This window comes from Aspergillus tubingensis (genome assembly GCF_013340325.1).
Source record: "Aspergillus tubingensis WU-2223L DNA, scaffold_3, whole genome shotgun sequence".
NCBI lineage: Eukaryota > Fungi > Ascomycota > Eurotiomycetes > Eurotiales > Aspergillaceae > Aspergillus > Aspergillus tubingensis.
The window spans coordinates 3,365,517-3,381,756 of NW_023336277.1; the positions used below are offsets into that span (position 1 = coordinate 3,365,517).

General features: G+C 50.8%; 7 protein-coding genes across 7 annotated transcripts; 3 read left to right on the forward strand and 4 right to left on the reverse strand.

The window, feature by feature from the left end:
- Positions 1-111: 111 nt before the first annotated feature.
- AtWU_02245 (c6 zinc finger domain containing protein) lies at positions 112-1,308 on the reverse strand (the record flags this gene model as incomplete). The annotated part of the gene is made up of 5 exons (XM_035497359.1): positions 112-153; positions 222-918; positions 981-1,055; positions 1,108-1,202; positions 1,267-1,308. The coding sequence occupies 5 exons, from the start codon at positions 1,306-1,308 to the stop codon at positions 112-114; spliced, it is 951 nt and encodes a 316-aa protein (XP_035353252.1).
- Positions 1,309-1,664: 356 nt separating this feature from the next.
- Positions 1,665-3,777, forward strand: AtWU_02246 (Zn(II)2Cys6 transcription factor; the record flags this gene model as incomplete). Its single annotated transcript, XM_035497360.1, has 4 exons — positions 1,665-1,724; positions 1,822-1,916; positions 1,970-2,849; positions 2,899-3,777. 4 exons carry the CDS (start codon positions 1,665-1,667, stop codon positions 3,775-3,777), a joined length of 1,914 nt encoding a protein of 637 aa, XP_035353253.1.
- Positions 3,778-4,048: 271 nt separating this feature from the next.
- Positions 4,049-5,470, reverse strand: AtWU_02247 (NADH:flavin oxidoreductase/NADH oxidase family protein; the record flags this gene model as incomplete). The annotated part of the gene is made up of 4 exons (XM_035497361.1): positions 4,049-4,108; positions 4,165-4,518; positions 4,575-5,239; positions 5,296-5,470. 4 exons carry the CDS (start codon positions 5,468-5,470, stop codon positions 4,049-4,051), a joined length of 1,254 nt encoding a protein of 417 aa, XP_035353254.1.
- Positions 5,471-6,599: 1,129 nt separating this feature from the next.
- On the reverse strand, positions 6,600-8,399 carry AtWU_02248 (similar to An15g04430; the record flags this gene model as incomplete). Its single annotated transcript, XM_035497362.1, has 1 exon — positions 6,600-8,399. One exon carries the CDS (start codon positions 8,397-8,399, stop codon positions 6,600-6,602), a length of 1,800 nt encoding a protein of 599 aa, XP_035353255.1.
- Positions 8,400-9,024: 625 nt separating this feature from the next.
- Positions 9,025-10,236, reverse strand: AtWU_02249 (D-isomer specific 2-hydroxyacid dehydrogenase family protein; the record flags this gene model as incomplete). Its single annotated transcript, XM_035497363.1, has 4 exons — positions 9,025-9,619; positions 9,672-9,759; positions 9,810-9,862; positions 9,914-10,236. The coding sequence occupies 4 exons, from the start codon at positions 10,234-10,236 to the stop codon at positions 9,025-9,027; spliced, it is 1,059 nt and encodes a 352-aa protein (XP_035353256.1).
- Positions 10,237-12,535: 2,299 nt separating this feature from the next.
- Positions 12,536-15,029, forward strand: AtWU_02250 (WD40 repeat domain-containing protein; the record flags this gene model as incomplete). The annotated part of the gene is made up of 2 exons (XM_035497364.1): positions 12,536-13,535; positions 13,588-15,029. The coding sequence occupies 2 exons, from the start codon at positions 12,536-12,538 to the stop codon at positions 15,027-15,029; spliced, it is 2,442 nt and encodes an 813-aa protein (XP_035353257.1).
- A 392-nt stretch (positions 15,030-15,421) lies between these two features.
- Positions 15,422-16,098, forward strand: AtWU_02251 (uncharacterized protein; the record flags this gene model as incomplete). The annotated part of the gene is made up of 2 exons (XM_035497365.1): positions 15,422-15,901; positions 15,964-16,098. The coding sequence occupies 2 exons, from the start codon at positions 15,422-15,424 to the stop codon at positions 16,096-16,098; spliced, it is 615 nt and encodes a 204-aa protein (XP_035353258.1).
- Positions 16,099-16,240: the final 142 nt, after the last annotated feature.

Below are 16,240 nucleotides of genomic sequence, written 5' to 3' on the forward strand. Positions count from 1 at the left end.
AAAGGGCAGCTTCCGATGTCGCCAGTCCGACCAGTGCCGTATATTGCTCGAAATAATTTTCTGTATATAGTAGACGGTATATCCTCGTCTGTTGCGTTATATATTGTATCCTCAATTGACAAGGTTGGCCGATTTGATACCGTTCGTAGTGACCTACAATGAATGAGCTTAGTTGGCAATGATGATGGCTGTTGTACCAACCCTTCAATATCCCTAAGTACATGCATTAGTCGAGTTCTCATGGGATCATACGATACTGGTTCCCCATTAATTGTGGTCTCGTTGAAAGACGAGGCGGTTCGGTTCCAGCCTAGCTGCAAGCACGTCCTTCGCGCTACATCAAGGAGTTCCCAGATAACGCCTCGAGTCGGATCGGCCATTTCGTATACGACAAGGAGCAGAATAGCTTTCATAGAGTCTGCGTCGGCAGAAGATATAATTGGGGCAATGAAGTCATTTGCCCACTCACGGCATGTATTGGCGAACGGTTTCCAAATTGGCTCTTTGTACGACTTTTGGGTGGCGGAAATAGCGCAGGCCATAAGTATCTGAAATCTTCGCGTTTCAGGCAGCTTCCGTAGGTGCATGCCATCATAGCTCAAAATTCCGACGTCCAAAATGTCATATTTCGGTTGAACAAGGCGATGGTAATCTTTTAGAAGGCCACGCACCGCACCCGGGGTAAGTGTGGACCTGTCAAGACGTGGAATGTCTGGAAATGAGAAGCTTTCCTCATCAACAGTCATCTTGTCATGCGTTTCCTGGCGTTGTGAAAGTACCTCGAGTGTGACCTCGACCATGCGTGATGGAAGTGAGAGGTCAATGTAAAGACTTTTACCAGAGCCGGGCATAAGAATGAAGGAGGAGATTGAGGAAGGTTCTGTTGGGATGCCATCAGGAGTAGTCTCTGTTAGGCCACTTTCGCTGTCCAGGTCCGAATTAGCTTCAGGCCGAGTGAAGTAACAATAGTGTGCTTTCACCTTGATGAGATCTGAGGATTTATCGTTAATTCAGTGTTCAGCTTCTCGATTTTATCCTGTAATGTCTTGAGATAGCTATCTTTTATGAGCTTTCGGCTGATTTATTGTTGGGTTTTGTCATGCAGACCATCGGGTGACATCTACTTGTAAAGCTTCATCTCGAAAGGTACATTCCACATCGTGCTTGGAGCAGTTTGCGCATGCTGGAAGCAAGGAGTCGCACTGGAAGAATGTGCGTTAGTCTACTGTTGGGTGACGATTGCGATAAGGGAAGGGTAATAGGTACCTTGATCCTCCGGCTTCTGCAACGGGTACAAGTCGGCAGCATCTTTTCAGATGTTGGGTCCTCGTTATCAGCGATCTTTTCGCTTTAAGACACGTCTAGGGTTTCTTTAATTACAGACCACTGGAATCGATCCGAATGTTGTTTGAGAGAGAGTTGAATTGAATGGACTCGAGGCAACCCATCCAATTTGGGTCTAGCATCATCACGGGGTACTGTGATATTACGCTAAGCCTGGATGCGTTAGACAGACGTAGCTTGCTTCGAGACAATTGGTTGATTTTGTTCCTTATCAGGTGATGCGGGGAAATATGTGACTATTACTAGATATAGTAGTTGTTCTGTTTATCTTGCATCACTCTTGCGACTTCATACTGTCTCATGCACGTTGGCCGCCCACAATGCCACGATCTAGGCGCTCGACTAAAGTATGTTCACGCTGTCGGAAACGCAAGACGAAGGTTTGATACCATAATACTTTGTTCCAGTCATTCTTTTCGTTGCTGTAACATGCATGTGACATTCATACTCCGCCTCTAACACGGCGATGCACCATAGTGTGACTTCATCTTTCCAGCATGTACTCCGTGCAAACTTGCAAGCTTACCTTGCTTGGGCTTTGATCCCAGCTCTAAGGAAGCAGTCCCAAGGAGGTATGTATCTACACCTTGTCTGGGATCATCTAGGACTAATTATGTGTTTCAAGCTTTGTCAAGTCACTCGAGGCTCGGGTTGAAGAGCTCGAAGCACAGCTGCGCTCATTCAACGCCGCCTCCAGTAATGTTCCGTATCTCATCACGACGGCCGTCGCGCAGGCTACCATATCCATTGGCGTCCCCTTCCAAAACTCGTTTCTGGGCTCTAAAGCCTCATCTCCATTGTTCTTTCGACCTTCCTGTCCCCCTTTGGCAATAGCCCGTGAACGGGTGCAGTATAATCCTGAGAAGAATTTGAGCCTACAACATAATAATTACAATCATGGGGCGCCGATTAACTTACGTAGTGTTCCATTTTCGGCGATCAACCGCATGATTCGAAACTATGTTGACATCCACCTGCCCCAGTACCCTTGCGTGTCAGAAACTATGGTAAACGAAATACTCGACAGGATCCAGCGTCAGGATTTGAAGGACCCAAAGGCACTACCAATCCACCACGTGCCCACTGATGCTGGTTTGGGGCATTTCGAGTATTTTGTATTGCTTATCGCACTGGCAATTTCTGCCATGACATTGACATGGAAGGCCGATTATCAAGCTCGAGTGGCTTCAGAGTCTTTCTATAACGCGGCTTTGAAGCACCTACAGACCATAACAGATCATAGCGAAATACAGGCACTACAGGTTTCTTTACTCTTAGCTCACTATGCACATATGTGCCCGGAGAGAGTAGACAATTGGACATGCATTTCTAACGCTGTTCGTATTGTCCTCAATCTGGGGCTCTATATGGACTGCAATCATCTGTTTCAAGGAGAGCCTTGTCAGCGAAGCATACTATTTTGGGTAGCGTACGGTATGGAGAGGTCATTATGTACGAACCTCCGCCTTCCACTGTCATTCCCGGAGGAGGCAATCACGGTAAAGGTAGGCTTCTCAAACTCTGAGACTCTTTAAGAAACTCATAGAAGGCTAGCTCCCCACAACAGAAAAGGCAAACATCAATCCGGGTTACTCCACCAGTAAGCCGAGCAAGATGTCTGTGGCTTACCATATATGTCGGTATCGTGCATTAGAAACAGAGGTTCATAGAGTGCTGCACCTGGAAGAAGACTTAACCAAGTTCGGCAGCAGCACGATAGAAGACTGGATTGAGAGCATCACCCAAAGACTGAAAAGGTGGTACGAGAAGGCACAGTCATACACACAATATGATATGCTTGAATTCAAACATGTGCAGTTTCACCATCTCATGGCGCGCATCCACCGGCCTACGCCCCGTCTAAGATTGAGAGGTCCAGACAACTGGAAGGCTGTGCTAGATGCATCATCAGTATTGATCCAAGATTACCTCGCTCAGGAGCGGCGTCGGAGGCTATTCTATCCTTGGCATGGGGTGCACATTCTCTTCGAAACTGCAGTCATCTCGCTCGAGGCGTGCTGGTCAGCACGAAATTATGAGCCGCTACAAGGTAGAGCTCATAAGATGTTACATACCTCGATCCCTCAATGTCTTCAGCTTCTCACCAACATCGGTGAGCGCTGGGGCGAGGCAGCCGTATGTGCTGATCGGTTAAGGCCGCTCGCTGATAATGTCAGGACCGCTCTCACAAATCCTGACACCCTGTTGTTGGCCATGGTTGATGAAAGTCTTATCACGGCAGAGATACTTGATTTACTGTTCACGGACGGGCCATTGTCATGGACCCGAGCCAACTGCGGAGATGTCCTGTCTGGTCTGAGCGATAGCGATCCATTGCTAAATAGCATGGCGGATGACAGTCTTGAACTCTTCTCGTGGAATCCCGAATGGGACATCATGCCTGCTGACTCAATCCAGGGGTATGAGCTTTAACCAAAGTTATCACCTCTACTACGATGGTCGTTTTCTTATGTCGTTTTCTTTTCGTCGATGAGTATCATTAATCTAACATATCATGCCTGATTGGACTGAAATGAGTTTCCGTTCCTCGCCTTAGCATGGTCACGCAACGAGGCAGATTTATATAAAGTGGCATCTCTCGCTGAACCCGGAACTCATGACCATGTAGAAATACACAAAAAGAATTACGGCAACATATAGCATTAGACAATTCGGCCCTCCTGGCATAAAGGCCGCAATATTCTCACGCAATCTTGTGGACAATACCACGACCGAGTTTCTCTATCTGGCTACTATACCAACTCTGAGAAAGGAAGTAATGTCAGCGAGTGGCACCCCAATCACATACATCTCACTTACACTTTCAATGCCAGCCCCAACCGATCTGTTGCTCAACATTTTCAGGATCCAAGGCTGGCTTATCTGTTGCGTGACAAGCCGTGCGCTCTCTTTAGGGACATCTGGGTTCAATAGAATGTCATTCGGTAAAGTCGGTTTGAGGACTGCTGGACGCCCAATTCCAATCATGTCGCAGTCCCCATCTGTCAGTGCCTTCTCCATACCGGCTCGGGTACGGAAACCGCCCGTCACCATCAATGGAGTCCCTGGGAATTGCGCTCGGATAGCGCTGGCGAACTCCAGGAAGAATGCCTCCCGAGCCACTGTCCGAGCGGACTTTTCGGGCTGCTTAGTTGACGTGGAGGAACTCATCATCTGGTCAATTATCAGCTGTGCAACCAACCACATGCCAAGGGGACAGTTCATCCTACCGAGGGATCCTCGTACGACCCACCACTGATTTCAACAAAGTCCACACCGGCCTCAACGATCAGCTTGAGCTGCTCAACACATGCCTTCAACGCACTTTCGGATTGATGATCGACTGAGTTCAACTTTATCCCCACGCAGAAATCCGCAGGAACCGTTTTGCGTATCGCACGGATGATATCGACAATAATCTTCACACGGCCAGACGGCGAACCGCCATAGCTATCCGTCCTTAGATTCGCCGTTGGCGACAGAAATTGCGATAAAAGGTATCCATGTGCTGCATGCAACTCCACTCCCTGAAATCCCGTCTGTGATGCCAACCGACTAGTATAAACGAACTGCTCAACCACATGATCGATATCCTTCTGGGTCATCTCCCTCGGTGTACCGAAAATCACCGAGCTCGCGACCCTATCCACGATTCTCGAACCAATGTTCAGCGGTATGGGACTGGGCGCTACATTCTTCGCAGTGAGACACCGCGAGCCCGCACCCATGGGCGATTGCCTTCCAGGGTGACTGATTTGCATGACTGTTGGCGTGCCATGTTTCGTACAAGCAGCGGACCACTCGCTCCATCTGCGGATCAGCTCTGGTTCGATAGCTGGGTTTGGTGCAAGGTCATGCGCATCTCCAAGGTACATTCTATCCACTTGGACGTTTCCTGTTACAAACTCAGCGCATTATTCATTACCACATGAGACATTGAATGGCACTCACCTGTCAGAAGCATACCCCAACCACCCCGTCCCCACTCGGCATAAGCGCGATTATGGAGCTCGGTAGGCAGGTTATCACCGTCAGACATATGTTCTGCCATTGCAGCCTTCACCAAACGGTTCTTCATTTGCAGCCCACATTTGAGGGTCAGATTCTCTGAGATTGCGGATTCCATGGTCGGTTTTGAGACAGACGATAGACTGAACAGTGATCTGAATATTAAACAGTCTCTCTTCCTTCGACAAGCAATATATATAAGTAAAACAGCCCACTACCTATTTAACCCTGAGCACGGAACCAAGATAAATCACATAAGAATGCCCCCTTGATCAATAATACCTTCCGTTCCTTTCTAGAACCCAATCGATAAATCATATGTCTCCGAGGCCCGCACACCGTGCGACGGTACAACCATCTTAGAAATCATCGAACAACCAATAAGAGTTATCACATCCCATCCCCTTTTGAGAAAAAGTTGCGAGTTTACGCGGCAGATCATAGTGGCACTGTGGCAGAATAACGGAACTCGATCGAGTCCCGAGATGTAAAGTGGGTCGGTCCACTCGAGTTCCGACACCCGAGACCGCTCGCTCGCCACTGGGGATTCTGTCCGGGTTTCGGGTGCCGTTTTCTATCTAAACCTCATTTATACTTGTGTGATATGGCTGGGAGGATGGGAGACTCTGTTTTAATGATGCCTGTGATTTTTGTAAAGAGAGAAGTGTGCTTTATGAAGAAGTACCAGATGCCTCTACTATGAAGGATTGAAAATGGGGTAAGTCGGAAGGTGGAATACTCTGGTTATATACATAGGACACCCCTCTGACATGAACGTTACTATTGGCATGCCTTCAGTTTGCTGGATCGAGCCCCATCCACACACGGGTGGATACTGCTAGTCTGGGACAGTCGAAATCTGAAATTAAAGACCTTGAGTATATGTATAAGCTGACAGATGTGCAGGGAGAAGTCATTGATGGCCGGGGATGATAATGGTGTTGTTCAGGACGGATGTATTGTTGTACCCTGACGATCATATTCGGTTGACAGTAAGTATATTGTATGTATCAGGTATTGATTTCTTAGAGCTAGTTGATACTTCGCGTGGGAGTTGATAGATCGGACGGCCGTGCTACGGATGGACAAAGATATTCCACGAATTGCAGTAACGTGCGAACGGAATTGCCAAATAACAAGTCTATCAGCACTATCTCCAGAACCGAAGATCAGGGCTACGGTGCAACGATTCCAAAGAACATCAAAGAGATCACCGCACAACAAATAAATGGACAAATCAGTAATCATCACACCTGCGCTGCCGTAAACCCATGACAAGGCCAATCCGGTCTCGGAAAGCGCTGGGGTCGTGTATACTCCTCGAAGAACATGTTGCCGACGCTGACATTCGAATGCATAGTATGCGCCTCGCGACCTCTCACCCGACCGTACTGAAGCCCACGTACACTAGGATACATCACGTTCTGCAGCATTGCCAACGCTCTAGAGTTGGACTGGTCAAACCACAAATGGTCCGGATGCACAACAAGGACAGTATCATCCATCGCCGATTGGGCATCTATGAAGAAGATAGGGAAATGGCTGTCGCGTTCTCCGTGATAGGTGAAGACTTCCCAGAAGATCTTCCAGACGTCGTCGAATGTGCCATCCGCTTCACCGTCCCAGGGAACGTAACATGCAACTTTAGATCCCCAGTGACTCTCTTCCACTTGGCCTAACGTGCGGATTTCTTTTTCTATCTCGTATTTTTCGGTCCGGGAGAGGCCTTTCGTGAGATAAAACACTGGTATGGTGTATTGCCCTTTCTTTGCTGGGAGCCATCGCGGTGGATTGGGGTAGAATGGTTGGTCAAATGGACGCAGTAGCTCCGGGTCGACCTTGTGACTGTACATGTACTGTTCTGCCGCCTGTCCTCGTCTTCTCATCATTTCAATCCAGGGTCCTCTGTCTAGGATTACGTTTTTCAGGGTTATTCGTGCCACATTTGGCAAATCACCTCGTTCGTACTTGACAATCCCTAGTTCAAGGTCGTTAACATTCTGAGCGACGGGCATCTGTTGAAGAAAGTATATATTGAATGGGGCTGAGTTGTCCCCTGTTCTAAGCCGATACGCCTCCCATAGGTTTGCGAGGTCACGGCGAGACCTGGTTCTGTGATATTCCCAAGGGATGAAAGTGATGGTATATGACCGAACACCGGCGCGCTCGATTTTCCGGTAGTCCTCAATGACGTTCTGGAAGAGGGTTTGGATATGATGAAGCTCGGGTTGCGTGGCTGGGAACAGGAGAAAGATGTTCAGGTGCTTTTCCTTGTGGTATATCCACGGCGGCAACCACATAGGAGTCTCGTTGGCTATAGAAAGCCAGTCCAGGACTTGCTCCGCCAGCTCCGGTGGCAATGGTGTGTGTTTTGTCAAGAAGGCCGCGGTAATATTGAACCGTTCTTCGTGACTGAGAGAGGTTGCTCTGTCGGCGGAAAATGGGGGCCGGTCAGGGTCATAGAGAGTGAGGCCAGGATCATCATATCGATCGCGTTCAATGTTATGCATGAGCGACCTCTTCGGTGGTTGCAAGTTGGAAAGCTTTTCAAGAAAATCTTTGCTGAACCCGTCTACAGTGGTCCGCTTAGCGAAGACGCAAAAATCGCCCGTTGGGGCTAAGACAACTGGCTCTGGCTTGACAACGACCATTACCAGTGACAACAGTGGATCCTCCCACAAGCGAAGATTCCCATGTACCTGGCGCTGGGTGAGACCATCTGCTACGAGGAATCTTGTCCATCCAGCCCGATATGCTAAGATGGCCATTGCGTGGATGTTCGCCTGGCTGTCTGGGCAAGAGCCATGGAGGGCGACTCGACGTAGCAGCCCCGAGGATGGTTGCCATCTTGTCAGTGTTATATTTTCCTTTCTAAAGAACTCGTGTAGGCGAGAAGCAAGATAAGCTTGTTCGGCTGGGGTTTGCTTGGCCAGGTAGACAAGCAGCAATGGATATTTGTCCTGCTGCTTCTCGTCGATGAGGTGTGGGAGTCCGTACGTTGGAGCGGAAGGCCCAGTGCCGTTGTCCGATCCAATACGGGCTTCCATCTGTTCTGTTCCTCCCCGATACCAGGTTCTTCGGCCGGTATTAGAGGGGTGCGAAAGGTTAAGCGGATGAAGATGCGGGTGGAGAACTAAGCAGACAGGGTGGGACGGTCGATGAATGGGATTGATTCCACTGACAGGGAAAATAATTGATTGCAGTGGGGAACTCGTATGGACCCGGCATTACTGAAGCACGTGGCGGCTGTCGGCGCATGGAGCTTGAGTTCGCAGACGAATTGAATATCTGGACGTGGCTTTGATTGTGGATGAGTTTCAGGATATAAGTTGGCAAGAAAACAATCAAGATGCTATAGCCAATGCAACAGACAGACACTCCCCCATTCGAAATGTACCTATGTATTAGTCAGTTGTGATCGCTGCCTGGAAGCAACGGCGATCAACGCCGCGCTGACTTCCGCCTGCCACTTTCTCCATATGTTGGGCAGACCCTCACCGCCTGAAATAGTAATGCCTGAGGCATAAGCGGGGGTATAGAGGGAGCCTGAAGGGTGTGCTGCGACTTGTTGAGTTTCATACGCTCTCTAATCATACTAACACTAATTTATCTAGCTATCTATAGTTCTATGGGCGAATATTCATGTTATCGTTAGATTCTCATCCATCTACATCAGTATCCCAAGCCTTTATCAACTTGGTTGATCAGATGTTGTCCACGAGCCCGTCTCTCCAAATTGCTCTGCAGTATCTTGATCGCACGATCATTATAGTGGGTTGAATTCCCACTGCAATGCGGAGTAATGATGACATTCTTATACCCCCACAGCTTATGGTCAGCTGGCAATGGCTCCGGGTCTGTAACATCCAGTGCTGCGCCTCGGATCTGACCCGCATCCAGGGCATCCATAAGATCATCTGTTTTAATCACTGCGCCCCGGGCAATGTTGCTAACATAAGCCTTCTTCTTGCTGAGCTGGGCAAATTGCTCCCGCCCGATCATGCCTCGTGTTTCCCCAGTCAGCGGTACAGTAATCACCAGCAAGTCCAGATCTGAACCCAGGAAGTCATTGAGTTGATCTTTGCCCCAGAACCACTTTGACGGAAATTGACCGTCCTCGTCCCCAAGGCCTGGCTCGCTATATGAATCTGCTTTTCGCGATTCGGGCGTGGCTCGGGGGTGCAGTGTGAAGGCATGAACGTCCATGCCAAAGGCCTTGGCGACTCGGGCGCATTGCCGGCCGATACTTCCATAGCCCATGATTCCACTAATATGTGTGTCAATTGCTGAATACTTGAAAGACTCAAAGTCACACTCACACTCTGAGGCCAACTGCATCCTCAGTGTCCTCATCCGATGTCGGGTCGATCCATTGACCGGCTTTTTGGTTGTCAAGGTATGCCGGGACTATCTCATCGTTAGCGTTATGTTCCTATCGATGGGTGTGGTCGAAGTACGATGATGCTGAAAGGCAAGGAAGGTCATGAACACCCATTCTATGATTTGAGGTCTGATCCGTCAGTTATCTCCTTCTTCCAGAATATGCTTGACAAAAACTCACGGATGAACCCCATTTGCTGTACAGAATGCAACGTCGGTCTCATCGAACAGCGGTGTACCCATAACATGGTTGCACCCGGCACTCAAAAGCTGAACATATTGTAGACTTGGAGCCAGTTCCATGGGCGGAAGAAGCCTCCAGGTAAAGAGTGCTGTAACCTGTCTCCATGTCTCGGGGGATACGTCAGTGGGTAGCTCCGTAGCAAATCGGTCAACTTCGCGTTTCTCGATGCGCAGGTGAGGCACAGCTCTTTTCAGGCTATCGATCCATTTGTCTGGGAAAGCACAGGGCATGAGAATTAGTAGGAATTCCTGGGATGACATGATGGGATAGCTCGGATTTTGAGTGAATCGAGAATTCCAGTGTGGTATTAATGAAAGAAGGATGTGGAGTTGCTGGGGTATACATACTTACTACAGAACAGAAGTGAGGGGGGGATGGTGCGTTATCAATGTGCAGAGATAAGTAGTACTACTACGTACATTATCATATCAGTTGGTGTCTCAGGCACATACCCCGCCCACGTTCGGCCTGCGGGGCCAATCATACAGCAGCATTGGTATTTAGTTACACTTCAACTATCGTATTCAGGTAAGTCGTACTAACGTCACTGGCGCTATTGTATGTGGGAATGCATTGGACACTCTATTGAGAAGTACTTCTCGTGTACAAAATTGGCCAGCTAATTTTGTTCGACAACGAAGACTCCTTAATACATCATCTATGCCCAAATGTAACATGGCGGTAGATCAATTACCAAGCTTGTGGAATGGAAGATCTATCAACTCGAAGTAGAATAAGTAAAGTACGTCGCAGGATCAATGTTAATCGGTGTAGAAGTAACATTGGCTAGTTATATTGTAATAGGGGGAGATGAGCTCCATTGATTGCGGCCGGATGATTAGTGTTTATGAAACAAGCAACTAACAACGACTATAACATAGGATAATAGTTTTGAAATGTTTTATATGAAGAACTTGAGTACTAGTTACTTAAATACCAAAGCACAGTGACTTACAGTTCCAGAGTGGTGTCAATGAATCTGGTTGTTGTGACCAGTCAGCGGAGTCGGAATAATAGTCAGACCGACACTACTATGCTTCTATTCTTAGGAGGCCTCAGGCCGTGGGTCCTGTCATAACTTTCCCGCAGTAGATAGGTAGTAAGTAGTTTCTTCGTATATTTGATGGGGGGATCTTCTTGACCAGAAAGAAGTGAAACGTACCCATACAGCAATAGTGTAACAACATGTTCAACCTCTACGGCTGGAGTGGGAGCCTCAAAATGGGGGAATCTGACAGATAAAATCAGGCTGCGTGAACGTGGAGTAGCACTACCAAGCCTTAATACAATAGATCAGACATCAGAGAAAAAGAAACCAACCCAATCGGGATTTGAACTACTTAGTACTTACCTTAGTACTTGGTAGCAGCAAGCCCTGACTGCGGACATATACATCCCGTTAGAATCAGACCATGTCACTTGTACCAAGTACTATCTACTACTATCTACTAGCACTACCACTACTACTTCACACCTAGTCTTTAAACTTAAAACAGGGTTAGAATAGAAGCAGCATTAACTTCCCCAACTCACAAACTGCAGCAACCCCCATACATAAAGTTCTACTAGTTTTTCAATCATCATACTCTTTCTGTCTTGCCTCGTGATCGGCAACTCTCCCCCTCCATGTGACAGCCCCGATCGGGATCCACGTTCTCTCTCTCTTTCACTTCCATCTCTTACAGTTCCAAGTTGCTTTTTCCTCCTCCCTCTCTGTCTCACTTCTACTTCTTCTTCGACCGTCTCCTTCTTTTCATTCCCATTCCTCTCTTACTTTTTGCCTCTTTTCCCGCCTCTTCTGCGGCATCTGCTGCCTCTTTCCTGCAGTCTACCTAACTGGGGTATGATTGACGGCCTCTTGGCCTCCCACTCCCATCTTGAGTCCTGTCGGGTATTTTGCTTTTTCCCTTCTACCTACTTACTACCTTTTGGCCTTCACCTCCATCTTATAACCTGTTCACCGGCCAGTATCTAGTGGTGGTGTCTTTATTGGTGGTGTGTTACTTTGGTGCGACACCGCCCCTCCACCTCGGGATTCTTCCATTCCTTCTGTCCGCCTCCCACTGGCTTCCTTACTTCCCTTCCTTCCTTCTTCTCCTCCCACACTGCTAAGCCACCACCACCACCACTGACCTCTTCATGGCGGGTTGGTCACACAACGCACAACACACACTGACTCTCTCCCATTTTCTCTCCAGTTAGCGCAGTGGTTGTCCCACTCTGGGAGTTCAACCCTACGCTTATCCCTATCGGTGTGGGGGAGGTGGGCAATACGCCCTGCGGGGTGAACTTGACTTATCGGCTGCAGAAGTCCAGATCCGACCGGGGATTGATTGATTGATTGATTGATTGATTGCGATCGGAGGGCCAACAACGTGGTCCCGACCGGCCCTCATCCCTGTGCAACCCACCCCAGTGCCAATCACCGGTTGATCCCTCCTCCGTCTCAAATTCCTTACTACTTATATTCCACTCCCTGCTTATTCCTCCCCACCGCTCGCCCCAATTGATCGGTGGCCAGCCCCGTTGCCAACTCTGCGCCGCGCCGCCCTGACCGGAATGCCTGGCCCGACTGCCTCCGATTTCCCTTCGTCTTCATCCTCCTCTGCCTCCGAGTCCTCCTCCAGCACCTCGGTCCTGCCGGGACCCCCGAGTACCCGCGCCCGCAGCCCGTCAGCATGCACCGTCCCCAGATCCTCACATCCCTGGACCCCAGACAGTCTGCCCTCGCCTAACGCCTCCTCGTCGACCCGGTTGCAGATGCCGTCCATCGAAGACCCCGCGCCCGCCGTCAGCTCGGACGCTTCCGCGGCGGGCATCCACGGTGATACAGACGACCGGAACACGAGCGAATTGGCCGCCTCCGCCTTCCTGGCTGTCCCCCAGTATACGCACGTCTTCGAGTCTCCCGATCGGCCCTACGCTACTTCCTCCGAGGTGGTGAATGCGGTGAGGGCGCGCGACGATTTACTGGTGCGTCAGACTGTGCCCGACCATGCGCCCAACCCGTCGTCGCCCCCGGTGGAATGGTACGTTTCGGACTCGGAAATGACAGACGCGCTGTCGGAGATGGGTGGCGTCCCGCTGGAGCCCTACATCGGTGGACACGTCGGTATGGCAGCCCTCCTCAACCAGTCGCTGGATACCCCGGTGCCCGCGCACCACGTCGCGTCCACCATCTCCAGCGACACCGAAGATGGGGAGGCGACCGATCTGATCATGGACTATGAGCCGTCGGTGATGGAGAACGGGTCCACGTCGCAGTCGATCGCAGAGGACGACCCGGATGACACGCAAAAGTTCTACTCGGATTATGACGATGAATACGACGACGATGTCGCCAGTGACATGGGGACCCGCCATGGCACGGCGTATTTGTCAGAGGAAGAGCTGGAAGACTTTTATCACGACCCACCTTCACCCTCTGCTCCTGAATTATCTGATATGGGGCCCGGTTCCATGCGCGACGACTACAGCAATGTTTTTTCCGAGGGGGACGATTCAAGCAATGCCGACCCGACGGGCGAGACGCATTTTGCTGCTCCAGTGGTTGGAACTAGTGAGTCTCCATCGGTTTCTACGGTTCTTGCGGCATGCTAACCTAGTACTAGCCCGCGAAAGGAATCTGAACGTGGACCAGTTTATTGCCCAGTGGCTGTACCAGTCGTCCGCCGCCTCCGCGATTCCCAGTCTGTCCATGTCGTCGGCACACCTCCCCCGCAGCGCCATTGCGCATCTGATCGGGTGGATCCCTCCGCCGAAAATCTATCGACCGCCGGGGTATGCGCGAGATTTCTACGATCTGCAACAGATCCCCTGGTGGGATGCCTTGCGGATCAAACGGGCTTATGTGCGCGAGCTGCGGGACCAGTCGTATACATCGTACCACAACCTGGAATATTCCCGGCAACGGCCTGGCGCGAGGTTGCCGCAGGAAGAGTCGTACTTTCGCGGCAAGGCCATGTACACGGAACACAAAGCCACCGTCGAGCACTTTCAGCTCCGGAACCTGATGTCGGTGGCGGCATACAATACCGTCCACTTTGCACACGAGTCAAAGGTCTACTCGTGGGTGCCCGCATACGACGATCTCGTCTGCCTGCTCGACCTGTCACGGCCGACGGTCGAGTCGGGGCTGCAGGGCCCCGTCAAGATCTCGACGATGAAGTCGGCGCACGACACGACCATCGCGGGCGGGTTTTCGGGCGAATATGCCGTGCGAGCGGCGGGCACGACAGGCCCGGGCGTGCAAGGCTATGTGACCAAGGACGCGAATGGCATCACCAACCATGTCGACATCATTCCGAGCCGGACGAATCGGTCTCCACTGGGGATCTTCGCGTCGAATGACCGTCACTTGCGGGTGCTGGATTGCGAGACCAACACGTTTGTGGCGGACCACGAGCTCTCGCGGGCCATCAACTGCACGACGACCTCGCCAGACGGGCGCCTGCGCGTGCTGATTGGCGACTCGGCGGACGCGTGGGTCGTCGAAGCGGATACCGGGCGCCCGGTGCACCCTTTGCGCGGACACCGCGATTTCGGGTTTGCGTGCGCCTGGGCGCCCGACATGCACCACATCGCCACAAGCAATCAAGATAAGACAGCGATCATCTGGGATGTGCGCATGTGGCGGATGCTGCAGAAGATCGAGTCCGATGTGGCCGGATACCGGTCACTGCGCTGGTCGCCCGTGGGCGGCGGGCCGCGCACCCTGCTCCTGTGTGAGCCGGCGGACCGCATCGCCGTGGTCAACGCGCAGACATACCAACGTCGCCAAGTGCACGACTTCTTTGGGGAGATCGGCGGTGCCGACTACGCGCCGGATGGCAGCACGATCTGGGTGGCCAACACGGACGAGCACTTTGGCGGGTTCCTGGAATATGAGCGACGGCAGTGGGGACAACGATATGGGCTGCGGGATCGGCCGAACGAGTGGCTGCGCGAGACGGAGCTGGACGACGACGAGCGATGCATGTTGACAGAGCGCGAGCGACAGCAGCGATGGATGTGGACTTTGGAGGACGAGGAGCATGAAGCGATGCTATTGTAGCGATGGGTGTATGAGTAGTGAGTGCATTATATTGCATAATTGGGCGGAGCCGTGATTTAGAGATACCACGTTATTGCAGTTTTAGCCATGATTCGAAGCATTCTCTCGACATTATCTACCACTTGTTACTCTATAATAATACAAGTACTCCGTACGAAGTAAACTAAATCGCCCGATCGTGGCTGAGCGCCCTGCCCCACTGCCGATCATTCCCATTCCACCCCTTCTCCCCCTCTACATCAAATCTACACCGCCACAGCCCCTCATAAATACTCCTACCCCTTACCCCTCCATCATCATCATCCCCTCCTACCATCCATCACGTTATCATCTATCTCCCCAACACACATACTATCCAACACCAAACACCCACTACGAAGTGAAATAGCAAAATGTCCTTCTCCAACCTCATCTCCTCCGCCCTCGAACAAGCCACCTCCGGCTCCCACTCCTCCTCCTCCGGAGGATACTCTGGAGGTGGTGGCTACGGCAACTCTGGATCCTACGACCCCGAATTCTCCTCCGCCCAACACCACGCACAATCCCACGAGTCTTCATCCGATAGTTCCCTCTTCTCCTCCGCCCTGGGCTTCCTCTCCGACCGCAAGAGCCAGTACTCAGAGCAACCTGATATCGACGAGGAGCATCTCGTGCAGTCGCACCAGCGGTTGTATAACGGTGGCGGAGGATATGGAGGAGAGCAGCAGCAACATGATAGCAGCAGCTTGGGTGCCGGCGCTGCGATGCAGGCTCTGAAGATGTTTACCTCTGGTGGGGGTGGTAGCAGCGGTGGGGATAAGAATGAGTTTATTGGTATGGCGATGGCGCAGGCGAGTAAGCTTTGGGAGGAGAAGGCGGGATCTGGGAATGTTGTAAGTCTTATTCCTTTTTACTTTGGTGGTGGTGGTGGTGTGGGCTAACTGGTGTTGGGTAGTCTGGTGATAAGCAGTCGGCTGTTAACTCGGCTGCGGAGATGGCATTTAAGATGTATATGAAGAGTCAGGGCAGTGGGTCGAGTGGTACCGGTGGTCCTGGGGCTTTGATGAGTTTGGCGAGTAAGTTCTTGTAAGTAAATATTTTAAGTTGTTGGGTATATGAGGACGGGTTGGTAGTTTATGAGTGTTGCATTTGATGGCAGGGTATATCTACTGGTTCAGCTGCAGCAGTGCTATACATGTCTATTTTATCTACCGGGTATGCTTCTAGCTCAT